At 42.1% G+C, this 13,420-nt stretch overlaps 1 protein-coding gene across 15 annotated transcripts in view; it reads right to left on the bottom strand.

Annotated features, from left to right (window-relative positions):
* The window catches only part of UNC80 (unc-80 homolog, NALCN channel complex subunit), a 120,662-nt gene that overhangs the window by 55,618 nt on the left and 51,624 nt on the right, over positions 1-13,420 (bottom strand). For 12 of the 15 annotated variants that reach the window (XM_027677983.1, XM_027677982.1, XM_027677970.1 and 9 more), the window contains 5 exons: positions 11,670-11,803; positions 8,555-8,720; positions 4,838-5,041; positions 3,291-3,391; positions 1,265-1,462 (listed from right to left, as the gene is read on the bottom strand). In XM_027677983.1, coding sequence (XP_027533784.1) covers positions 1,265-1,462; positions 3,291-3,391; positions 4,838-5,041; positions 8,555-8,720; positions 11,670-11,803 — 803 coding nt within the window. The remainder of the gene's footprint in view (positions 1-1,264; positions 1,463-3,290; positions 3,392-4,837; positions 5,042-8,554; positions 8,721-11,669; positions 11,804-13,420) is intronic. The other 3 variants (XM_027677978.1, XM_027677979.1, XM_027677981.1) reach the window with 1 other exon arrangement.

Below are 13,420 nucleotides of genomic sequence, written 5' to 3'. Positions count from 1 at the left end.
ACATGCTCCAGCACCTCCATGTCTTCCGTGTAGGGAGGATTATCAAAAAATTAAAAATTATGAATTGCTCTCCTGCAGTGAGGTCTGTACAAACAGTGCCTGTGCTGGCAGGAAACCTTACTGTCTCCCAAACTCTTTTTTTCCTTGCTTAAAGGCTTTGATGATTTGACGGATGATGAAATGTGTATCTCTATCTTGCAATTCAAAGTGGGAGATGAAACAGCGTGCAGTGTTCTTTTGCTATCTTTCATGAACACTGCCAGCTGCTCATCCCCAGCCTGCCTCCTGTAGAGGAAATGAGTGCCTCTCTTTTTAAATAACTAAATGATACACTACTTTTCTACACCAGAGGAAATATATGAGGGTTCCAGTTTTCAGGAAAGCAGAAACATTAGCTGCTGTTTCACCTGCCCTGTGCTTTCTTCCATACAAACACCCTTCAATTTTCTAATTTGACAGGAAATAAACAATCTGCTGGTTGATGAGGAAACATTACGAATTTGTCTCCTCCTCCATCATTTGTTGCTTCCAGGGATGACAGCCTCCTTATCCAACTGAAACCTTCATGAGAGTTTCATGAACTTTTTTGTTTTCACAGTTACTGCAAAGCAGTCTAATAACTGTGCCATTGCAAGTATTCAGAATGACTGTAGTTTGCCTACTGTGGTCCAGCTGTTGATATGTTTAAGTTGGTGCTTGGATGGGCACTTTCCTGAAAGCAGAAATGTATTTCCACTGCAGTTAGAGGTGCCACTTATATGGCTAAAAAGGCATAATGGTTCCTGCTGAACTGGTCATTAAAAGCGTGTCACTAAAGAGACTGTAACATTAAAGACCAATGTATACAATTCTTGGAACAGCCCTGAGAGCTCAGATCTAAAAGAAAGAGATTACACGAGATGTTAACAAAAATTTCAAGAGTGATTCTTACTAACAGATGACAAAAAGCATGAAATAAAAGAGACTGGACTCCACAGGGTGATAAGTAGAGGCCATAAAAGGACATTAAAATTAAAGTCAGGTTTTAAAGTTTTTAAACTACCTCATCAACAACTAAGATTCTCTCCAATCAATACAGATTACATTCCTTCCATAATGTTAAATGACTTAATAGCTGGGGTTTTTTTACAGCAAAGCCATGTTTAGGAAGGGCTGTGTTAATCTTTTCATGAAAGAACTGTATGAATACATTAGGCAGCCTTTGAAGGTAATTATGACCTGCCCAGACAAACCCCAAAACATTCTGCTTTTTCCATTTACTCACTTCCTTTTGTTTTTTGCCTCTTGCCACATTGTTCAACGTGGTGTTTTCTCGCAGAGAGTCCACTGTGTCTCCATAGAGGAGTTTGATGGCCCGGACAAGGCGAGCGCAGGAGCGGCTGTGATGGAGGTAGCAGTGTGGGTGACAGTAGTCAATGTGGGTACATATGAAACTTTGCTGGTTGCATAAAAGGATCATAACCTGGAAATTAAAAGAGCATAGTTATCTACAGAAAAAGGAGTTACACAGGCAGGCATGGGGACAGTCAAGCTAACTTTTCCACAGCTTAGCTGGGGAAGCATGAAGCTCAACACAGTTGTTTAAAAAGTTATGTGTGTCTGTGCAGAGCTCCATGCTTACGTGGGGTTGGCTTATATGGTTTCTTTAGCTAGGCATGGCTAAAGAAACATTAGTGTTAACAAAGTTAATAGAGCAGCTGCAGATGCGTATGTTTGGTTGGGGGCAAGACAAAGGCTGAGGAAAACAGTACTCAGTTTGCAGAAAAGCTGTTGTATCACCACTCCGAGATGAGAGCTTGGACTGGAAACTGTCAACTGGTTAATTGTCATAGAGGAGCAGCAGGTCTCTGTACACTGCTCTTCATGTTACACACAAACCCAGCCTCTTAGCAGCACTCTGAGAAAAACACACAGGCATCCCCAAGCCATTCACACTGTAGGTCTTAACTGGCCTTTATGGATCCCACAACCCTGTTCAGAAATACCCAGAACTTCCACAAAGAATCTATCCCACCTTTTCCATCCACTTACGGTCTGTGCAGCTGTAGTCTGCTGGCTCTCTCAAGTAAGGCTGCCACATCATTCTCAACCTTAAAATATTTAAGTTTCTAAAAAGTCAGGAGCTAAATTTATAACAAATCTGTGCTACATATGTTGGATTCTTGTGTTTGCTTGCCTGTTCTGGCCTCATATTATTTTGGGGTCAGTCAGGAATAACTCAACATTTGTATCAATGTGCATATATAGTGTAAGTCTAATCAGCACTGCATAGCCTCTAGCCAGCCTGAGTGGCTGACACAGAGTGAGGACACCACGCTCCAGGCATTCAGGTTTCCTGCCGAGTCACCATCTTCGAAAAAAAGACAACTGTCAAGAACTGCTTCTGACATCAAAGCCTGTTCTTGCCCACACCCCATAGGAATGGGGCAGCTGAGAGCAGACTGTATGAAATACTTGGGAGAAAGAGGGGGATATCAGCTCAGTATCGGCAGCTGTCTTTCCCAAAGGCAACTCAGAAGTCAAAAGGTGTCTGTCCTCACACACCTGTGCAGGACACAATCAGTCTGCGCACTGCTAGTCAATCCAAAGACAATTAATCTGTCCACAGTGAGTCAATCAAAAGCATGTGCACGAGTACACTCTGTACTACTCCATCACAGTGTGTCATGAGGCAACAGAGGTAGATGTGTGCAGTCCTTGGATACAAGCGGATTGAACGGCGCAGACTTGCACAACTGACTTTTGGCAAGTCTAAATCGTGGATACAGAGATTGCCAAAACGGATGTCTTAGACCCTGAGTGACCAAACTACATCTGCACTATTCCCCGTCTGTTGGATAGAGTTGGAACTATACAAGGCCTTGTTGGGTTAGACAAGTAGCTTCTAAAATGCCACTTCCCAGAAACTGGAAGCCCAGCTCACACTGTAATCCGTTCTGCTGCTCTCCCTGAACTACCGCTACTAGCCATGCTGAAGATAAGATACTGATCTAATGGATTTTTCAGCTGAGGGAGTATGGCTGTCCCTGGACACCAAGAGAGAAAGTCCATTGTCCCTTAAAAATTAAATATATGAAATAGATAGAGGGAGCAAGATAAAAACTTTCTGGGTTTAGTCCATTTTAGAAATGCAAAGGGATGATTTCCAAAGGTCGCACCTTACTTACACTTTAGATCCTTGACGCTGTATGGAGAAAGCACAGACTGTGATCTGGTTACTGCCAGCCAGCACAAAGGTTTTCCTACTGAAAATGCCATCCTTGAGAACACTACCAGTGACTTGTACTTACATGCAGCCACGACATATTCCGATGATAGTTCTCCTCCATGCCTGTGTTGCTCAGCACCTCGGGTTCAATGCTGGGCTCGCTTGCGCTCCAAGGGCTCCCTTCTTCAAAAGAAAAATACCCAAAAGGTGGTTGTTTTTAGTGCTCCCTATGTGCTTTAAGAGTAGTGGCAGCACTTGTAAGCCAGGCCAGCCTTCTGGGAACAGACCAATCCTTGTATCATGCTGGCTTGACACTTACAAGAACCATTTGGACTTGGCTCACAGGCCACCCTGTCAGTAGCAAACATTGCTCCCTCCCCACTTTTTTTTTAATTGAAGGAGAAAGGATAATCAAAAACCATCAGAAACAAATTCTTTGGACCATTCAGATGCTGCGAATGGTTGGTTTAGTGATCTGCATTGACTGGGCTCTGTGGTTAAAAATGCCGACAAAAATCCAACCAGAAGTGGCATTCAACTGAAAATGCCAATGGGCAAAGTTCCTGCTAATTGCCCACGGGAACTGCTAATGTCGTGGGGATGAAAGGGGAAAAAAATCCTGATTATAGTACACTAGTTCTGAAGAACTCAGACAAGGGAGAGATTTCTCTGGGAACTTCACTGATCCCTGTGTTTCCTCTAGCCATTTCATACCCTATGGACCTCCTATGAAACTAACATTAATGCTGTTAAGTGTTGGCTGGAGATGAATTCTGGTTTATCCTTTCTTCCTCCTCTTTAAGTGAACTGTGACTTGCCAAAGTCTATAGAACAGGCAATCCCACTCTCCATGTTCACCTACTGAAGCACCTTCTGGGTAACATAAAAATGACCATTAAGTTTGGGGGGTCATTTCAGCTCCAAATGTATCCACAGTTTTTGGTTAACACCCCTAGCAGAGGAAGCCCCTTTAGTTCAACTGTGATGGAGATTTCTCACAGCAGGATGCACATTTGGTTTCCATAAGATACATGTATGGAGATCTATCTTTTTAAGACTGAGGAAAGTAGCTGTAAACTGTAAAGATAGATATGCCAGTATGTAGAAATATAGCATGTAGCATGTAGATGTTATGTTCTACATACAGGAAGATATATTTTACATGTCATATGACATGCCTATGGCATCATATCTGATATAAAATATGAAGTGCATGTCCATATATATATATATATATATATACACACATATATATATATTTAGCCAATCTGTTGTTCATGTAATCATTATATCATATGATTTAGGAGTGTGTGTCTGTGCATATATACACAGGCACATGCTTCCCTGAAGACAGCAAGTGTTTGGAGGGCAAGCACCAGCATTCCAAGAGTTCATGCTCTAACAAGGAGCGCTGAATTGACAAACTGTGCATGGAGCTGATGCTGCATCCAGGATTTGAGCCATGTTCCTCCCAGGCCCTAGTCCAGGAAGTTCTCTGAAGAGGACTCTAAATATTTCCTAGCCTGCTGGGGTGGGGGTCTCTTGCCATTTCTAGCTCTGCTGCAATCACATCAAGAGTTTAGGTCCTGCCTATTGTCCCCTCCCTTTCCACCCACTCGTCTAAGTTACCTATATCAGTGACAGTGTCCCTGCTGTGGGACAGCTGCAGCTCCTCATTCTCAGACTCTGAGTCCTGCCGTGATAACTTGGTGCTCTTTAGGCTGCCGGCCCGGCGAATGCTGGAAAGGGAACCCCCCTTCTTCACCCGGAAACTGCGGGTTCCTTTAATCTGGAGCAAGCGGGAGCCTCCTATCCTGATCTTCCTGCTGGGAACTGTATTAAAAGAATAAAAGAGGACTTTTTTCCCCTTAATTTTTCCCCATTTAAAAAAGAAAGAGATCCTGGCCCTCCCCTCCCTCCCAACCCTTTGCTGCCAGCCTGTATTGCAGCATCTTTTCTTCTACCAGGGAATGTGGGGCCAGAGGCTTCCTCCAAAGCCACCGCCAATGCAGCTCTGTCAATCAGGCAGTAAAGATGCTTTACAGAAATGTGTTCAACACCTCATTTCCTGGACATCTGGTACATCACCTTTGGCCTCGTCTGTATTTGGAATTAGCCCTCGTTCAACCACCAGCAAGTAGAGTCATCTGCTCTAACAGAAACCCAAAATGTGGACAAGGAAAAACTACAATTCACACAAATCTGAATCAATTCCTGCCAGCAAACAGGATCTACCCAGTGGATGTGAACTGCAGTTTTCTTTGCCAGCCCTTGGGGTTCACATTAGTGCAGGATCACCTCTTGCTAGGGATAGATGGCTGAATCCCAAGCATGAACAAGGCACCATGGACAAACCCACTTTACCATGGGCCTAGGTTCTGTAAACGTCACTGAGCTCTGCAGTAGGATCAATTATTTATTCATACAGCATGTGTGACTGCAGAAGGGTAGTGTGCTTCATGAGGTCAGCATGGAAGACTTCTTTGAAGTTAGATTTGCATAAGTCCATGTCTCTGCATGTTACTCTTCATCATTAGAATGCTTTAGAGGAAATGGGAGCACGTAGATCCTCTCCTTCAGACAAATCAGCAGCTTTCAGGCATTAACAACAACCATTGACACTCTGCATTTTTGATGAGCACAGACATGAAATGGTTCAATGTTCAAAGCACCAACCGTTTGCACTTTCATTCTCCTCTTAGTTCAAAGGCAGTACATAGCAATATGTCAGTCCAAATGTTGCAACACTCAGTCATTTTACTGCAGATCTAATCAGACAAGGCCACATGTGATAAATTACCTTTTCGTGTGTGGTTGGGAATGAACAAGATACAGCTTTTTGGATACCATGGGTAAGCAAAATATTTAAATAGAATTGTATTTTGGCTTCAGGAAAAATCAAACACACCTTTACTCCCAAGAATGCCCCTAATTCCTCCAAAACCAATTTCCATTCCCATATCCAGTGGCTAACGTCCTGGCCGAAGACAGCTGGAAATGTTTTAAGAGCTACTCCTCAGTCCTCATGAATCAGGTGGGCAAATCACTGTCGAGTGACCAGAGAATCTCTCTCCAAGTGACCATGCCGAGTTCCTTAGCAATCACTACTGCTTGAATCATGTTCAGATCAGCCTCCTGAATAACAAACCACTTAGCTTGTAACTTGTAACTGCATTTTGTGAAGTCTGCAGAATCCCATTTTGGCACTCAAAGAGTACATACAATCCTCTGAGAAGCTTTATCTACCTAGCTGTATTATCTGTATTTCAAACCTACCTGAAGCCGATTCTACACAGTAAACTCGTAGCTTTTGGATAGCTGCTAAGCCATGCCTGGGGGGAGCAATGAGAGCAAAGTTTTTAACACTCCAGAAAAAACCGAAAGGAAACATTAGTACTCATCAAAGAGGTTGAGATAAAGAAACCTGTCACTGCAGGCAAGAAAAGTTTAGTTACATTCACACAACAACATTTTCCTATCTGGGAAAATGTAGATTATGAAAGGTGCCTCTGCATCTATTGCGTTTGGCGCAGGTGGATCCCCAGAAGAATATGCTGTGGCCAAAGAAAAGAACATAATTATTGTAATTTTAAACTAAAACATTATCTTGCCCTTATTTAGCTTCTAATATATTGGAAATAAATTTTTGCTAGAGCATATTGGTGTAGTAGGATTCAGCCTTCCTACCACAGTCACTTTTCCCATGTCTACAGAGCAGTAAAGCTTTAGTAAAGGAAAACTACATGACAGCTTAGGGAAAAGGGAAAATGGAAAAAAACCCAACTAAAATTGCAGGAAAATGTAGTTTAACAGAGGCCAGAATAAAGAAAGTTAATACTATATTTGCAAAAATAACTCAATTCTGCATTATGCCTGCAGCACAGTAACATGTGCAAGAAAAGCAAAGTCAGTATTGTCTCTGAGAAAAATAGGATAGTTAGAGACTGGCCACCAGCATTTTCCAGTAGGACTGCATGCTTGAAGGCATTCTCCCACTCAGGTAATATTCCAGTGGATGGGACTGCTCCCTGAAAAGCTTAAAAGTGGTTTCAAGTAATTGTCATAACTATTTTCAAAACAAACCCAACCCCAAACCCAAGCTTTTCCTCATCTAAATAGGTAAAGACATCTTATTCCACTCATGTTACACTATCAGACACACCGTAAGGCTGTGTGCTTCTCTGGGCTGCCAATATGCCAAGCATACACAAAATGAGGTCGAGCATCAATTTATCCAGCTCACCTCTCTTAGGTGGGTACCTAGCTGTCTCCGCAGAAGTAACTGTCCCCTCGACACACAATCCTGGAGAAAGTGTTATACCGTGCAAGCCTTGGAAGCATTTCTATTATTTTCTCCAGTGATTGTGGCAGGGTCACAGCTGAAGACAACACAAACCTTATCCAAAGCCCCCTGAAGTCAATAAAAACTCCTCTGAATCATAAATAGACATTATAGTTCCTAAGGGATAACCAGCCACAGACTCCACCATTTTCAATCAATCATCAAACGTTTATCCTTTTCAAATGATCATCAAAATTATCATTCAAACATGTGCACCTTTAAATGGCTATTATGAGACAGAATGTAAACAGTTCTAGAAAAATTGTTAGAGGGAGAATCATTTACAGGCCTGGCAGTTTAGTCTCTAATTGCAAATACGCACGATGACTGTATATTGTATTGCAACACTTGTACCATCAGATATTATGTGAGTTTTGCATGAGATGGCTCAAAAATGGAAACGATCTGCTATTCTCAGCAAACACAGTGAGCTTGAGGTTTGCTTGTACAGTATACATATGTTGGTAACATCAATCCGCTAGCCATCAAAAGCCACACAGGTGTGTATTTTTCATGTGGTAGCAAAGAATTCAAGAGATCAAGTGATCAACCACTGATTCTGTGAGATGCCATGACTTCCAAACTGGTACAGATTTCCACAGAAAGATACAGATATTCCCTCCTATCTGTGCTTTCCCCAAAATGAAAAACTGTAATCAGAACAAAAAACCAACAAGAACATTTTATTTTTAAAGTGAATCAAATAGTGATACTTGTCTCAGCATCCCAATGAGAGACGGTTTCAAACAAGGAATGCTCCTTTTAGCAATCTTGCAATGCTCTCAATCGGTTTCAGTCATAGCACTGTTTTATAAAATTTAACATCTTTGCTTCTCACATTCGTTATATTGGACCCTGAAGGCCAAAAGCATCTCAGAAATTATTCAAAGCCACGTGACTCCATGGCTGCCCGCTTTTTAACACAGTCTATGCAAATGAAAACATAAAATCAAGCGCCACTTCACAAGCCCTGAGAACACAGAAGCCTTATTGTGCTGACAAACCTTTTTTCTCCTCGAAGCCAGCCTCAGATTTGAGGGTGTGGCTGCTGCTGTGCAGGGAATCCTTTGAATCTTCGTTTTCATCCAGAACCCCAGCAAAGCTGATCTTTCTTTCATACCTATGCCGGTCCATCTCGGGGTCCAGACGCAGCCTGCAGCTCTCCAGATCCTGCAGAAGAATGTAGACCACACAGATGTGCCAGCAATATGAGCCTCCATGCTTTCCACTGCAACTAGAGAAGCTTCAGCAGAACTGCTTCAAATGGGAATTTATCTCTATCACACACTGTCAGAGATTGAAACAGTTAAGGATTTACACATTCTAAGATCACCAAAAGGTTTTTGCAAACTGAAAAGAAGCAACTGCTCACCCCTCTCTCTCCCCTCCCCCCAATACTGCTAAAGGATCAGATAAGTGGGTGGCATTGTCCAGCTATCCTGGGTGCAGATGCCTGCCTGAGGAAGGGAAGAGGCTAAGAAGAGGCAAGTCCTGCAAGGCAGGAAAATCCCTTTTATCATGCCGGTGTCCTCCCTTTACATGAACTCTGTGCATCCAGCGTGGGCTATACATCTCAAATGTTGGACTATGATGGACCATGATTGATGCTGGTACAATAGGCAGCTGCAGCTGCCCTTGGAGGTGTCCGAGGCTTGTGGCATGGCCCATGACACTATCCACTGTAAAACTCCCCACCCGGGGAGTTACAAGGTGTTCCCACCTGAGCTGGAAGTGTACAATAACTCATAACTTCTTTGAGTTTTGTGGGGGGCTTCCCCCTGCCACAACAGATCAAGACCGATGGAGCAGTGAATCTGCAAAGTCACTGCTTCTTCTTCCCAGGACCCCCCAGGACAACTGTTATCTCTGTTTCAGGAATGTCCTGAGAAGATATCAGGAAGTCTTCTCATTGGACCTTGTTAACCCTTTCCTATCGGTTGTTAACCCCTTCCTGCGATTGGGTGTCCTGTAAGCCCCCTGACCCTGTAATTGGTCACTCTGTGAATCCTCCTAGGACCTATATATGTAACCACCCCATCAATAAACTCCCACTCTCGCCTCCTCTCCAAGTCCCGTGTGCAATCTGTGGCTGCCATGGGACCACGTGGTGGGGGGAGGGGGAGCACCTAACCCCTCCAGCGTCCAGGACCTGAAGAAACCCCTGGTGCTGGAGTAACCCCTTCCCTATCCACCTCAGCCGTCAGAAATGGTTCCTCAGATGGAAATGGAACTAGGACTGGTGCACCTCACATCATGTGAGGGGAAAGAGATCCAGAGACCACCACTTCAACTAACAGACATGGAAGATGCAACTACCAAGTTTCATCGCTGGATCCCGTGGGCAGTGACTATACATATCTTTCCACCTTTATCCTTTCTTTCCCTTTCTCTCCCTCATGCATTTCCTTAAGTGTTACCTTTATGCTCTAATGATTGCTATATCGCTGTAGATGATATTGCTGTAGATGCCTTAATATTGCTACACTTTAATATTGCTATATTGCTATGCTTTAATATTGCTATATTGCTATAGAAGTTCTTCAAGGCTGCCAAGGCTCTGCTCCTATCTTTGGAATGGGTACACCTACAAACACCAATGGAAGTGAGATTTGCCCCACTGAAATTTCAGCTTTGTGGACCATAACATTATGTACTTGATTTTCTTGGAGAGGAAACATCACTCCAAAAATACAGAGACTCAATATTTTAATCTGGAGTGTTGTTGGCTCCTTTCCTTCCCCCATACAAAGTTAGAAGCAGCACTCTATGGCCATTCTCTCTAATAGACTCTTGCATAATGTGACCTTAAGGTTTCTTCCACCTATGCATCACAGAATAATTCCTCCTCCCTTTCTCCCATATACAAGTCTGAAAAGCTATTAATCAGTTGCATTTCTATCTGACATAAAAGCACAAATTTCTACTGACCTTCATTATCCAAAATATTCTTAGTTCCAAGCCTAACTACTTAACTGAGATGACTTCTAAACCCTGGTATTATACAGTCATTTATTATGCGGTAAAAATATCAACAAAGTGTTTAAGGAGGACTTCTGCTGAATTTATTACTTTTTAAAACTGCCCTTCTTGCATACTTGGGAGCTGAGCCACTTCATTGTACCTCACCCACAGCCTTTGAAATTAATTTCAGAACTTAATTACAATAATGCCCAGCTAAATCAGCCTGTCAAGCACAATTGTAATTGGTGAAATTTGTTCTGTCATTCACAAAAAACCAGAATAGTAGGGCTAAATCCTTCATATTCACTTGGAAACTTAACTTCTCATTCTTTCTTTACAACTTTTATCCTGATTTCCTACAGAAATTTGTCTTAAAAGATGAAACTATGTCTGCCATTCAATTCTCATCTCATTCCATGCTTACCACCTCTGAAGCTGATGGTCACCTTCAACTCTATTTGTCAAAAGATAACTGCATGCCTGTGTATTTTGTAAAACAGGCTAAAGGCAATGTTAAACCACAGTATTCGATGTGAGAAAATTCACACAAGAATGAACCACTGGAAATGAGATTTCATGGGTTCTGCTTTTCACAACATTAGTTGTCACCTAATCAGCCATTAGATTACTGTTAATGCCAGGATTTGATTGTGCCTCAGTCTCATGAAGGTTTATTTCTTTCCTTGCTTCTTTGTCTCCATTTCTTTCCTTTCTTCCTTCAGTCCCCTCAATTCTGTCATCTAAACCAAACCAAAATTCTGCAGGATTTAAGCCTCAGAAAATTCTCTGTAAACCATTCTGCTCCCTTCTCCTAACCACCCTGTTCAGATACCTCTGACAACTGGCTCTCCTAATCAGCTATTTAGCACGTGAGCTGTCCCCTCTTGCAGTCCATCTCAGGTGCCCCACACCCAGCTTCTCAATCCCTTTGCTGTCCTCATCTCTACTTTGAAACTTGAACTTCCAGCACGTGTTGTACTTTCACAGTCTTATCTTCTTAATCAACCATCTGATGTGCCCTGCCCATCTTCTGTTCACCACACAACAGCTCCTTTCTCCCTGCAGAGATCCGCTCGAGTTTTTACTCCACCCTTTCTCTCCGCAGAACCCAGAGAGTTCTGTGGGCATGGCCCTCTTCAACGTGCGCGGTCCACGTACCATGAGAGGCTCAGTCCGCGGTCTGGGCATGTAGGGAAACGTCTCTCGAAGGAAAGTAGTTATCTCCAGGAGAAGCTGACAGGCTGCCATTTTCAGTGCAAAAGGACAACAACATTTGGTAGGATTCACAGTGCCTAGGAAAGAATAGTTCTATCATGAGCAAGGAGTTTATACAAGATCTGGAACCAAGAGGTGATGGACATTGTCACATATGGTGCACAATGCAAACTGCACTGAAAAAGAGGAAAACTCACACTTCTGTCTATGCTACTTTGCCTACACTAAAAGAAACACAGTCAAACAAATATCAATCCATGTATTTACCAGCACATGCAATAGTACTAATATATATGATATGATATTTTATTGTATTGTATTACATTATGTTACATTACATTACATTATATTATATTGAAGTAACACTATGATTTACTATTGTATATATTAGAGTATATTATGTTGAAGTACCTACTAAACTAACATGAGCTTATGGCATTTTGTATAAACCTCATTTAAAGTTAATACAGATTAAACAGTAGATGCCCTTCGTCCTTTTTTCAGCTTTGCATTCAGTCACATCTTTTGCAGTTCTAGAAAAGAGTCACTTTCAAATACAGAAAATTTTCTAAAAATATATGGAGTTATGACTAGCCAGCAAAGAGGTACTGTTCCTATTATTATTAATTAGTACCCTGATAACTGGAAAAGACAGCCTCCTTTGAAGTCAGGCTGCATTTGTGCAAGGAATCCATGTGCTATTTAGAGATAATCAAGGGGAAAAAAAAATCAAACTGCTTAATCAAATCATACATTCAAATACTTAACCTAAAACAAAGTGGGAAAGGGAAGAGGGATTATAAAAATACTTGAAGTTTTGTCTCAGCTGCATCTAAACAATCAGCTTCAAAAGCCATGGACTTTGTAACCCATCTAATGCCATTCAAAGCTTGGAAAGTATGAAGGATTCTTCAGTACTTCATCAATTTGAAAAACACCACTTAGGCTAATGGATGGCAAAAAAAGTAAATAAAAAATTAGTTGTGACAACAACTAACCATGCCCATTTTTTAGTAATGCCTGGTATTACCACCTGCATACACTTCAGAGAGATCAGTGTTTTCACTTACTTTCCCCATGTATGATCTAATTACTTTTTGCAAAGAAAAAGACTAAACCAAAAAAGTGAGAAGACTCTGCAGGGATCAGATAAAACCAGATTAATTCTGTGATGCTTGCCAAGTCTTCTGTACACATTACCAGTAATGAATTGTGGACTTTGTAAGGACTAAAATAATCTGAACTATCAAATACGCACAAGACATACAGTGTAAAAGAATATCCAACTGCATATTTTATGCTCCTCAGTCTACTCCCTGCAGCACACAAGGCAGCTTCCGAAAAATCTCTGCCTTCAGCAAGAATGCAGATCAGTTATTTTCAGAGCCTGGCTTTCAGGAGAGCACTTCAGCTTTTAAATTGCTTTCTAGACCACAACATGATCTCTGTTTGCTTGTCTCAGGGCACCCTTTTAAAGCAGCTCCACATCTCCCCGAGTGCCTGAACAGGAATAAGAAAGCCTATTCTGTCACTCAGTCATGAGAATGCAGTTCTTCATTTCTGATGCAGGAAAATTTTGATGCATTCTCCTCGCTTTGGATATATCTCCTAAATGGCCGATAAGGTACCCAGAGCAGCCACTCATGTTCCTGTAGCTGCTGGCATGGGCACACCACACAGTGGCACGTGGGAAT

Source organism: Neopelma chrysocephalum, unplaced genomic scaffold (assembly GCF_003984885.1).
Source record: "Neopelma chrysocephalum unplaced genomic scaffold, ASM398488v2 Primary Assembly neopelma1_44, whole genome shotgun sequence".
Classification (NCBI taxonomy): Eukaryota; Metazoa; Chordata; class Aves; order Passeriformes; family Pipridae; genus Neopelma; species Neopelma chrysocephalum.
The sequence above is the reverse complement of the archived record's forward strand: the minus strand, read 5'-3'. Positions and strand labels throughout refer to the sequence as shown.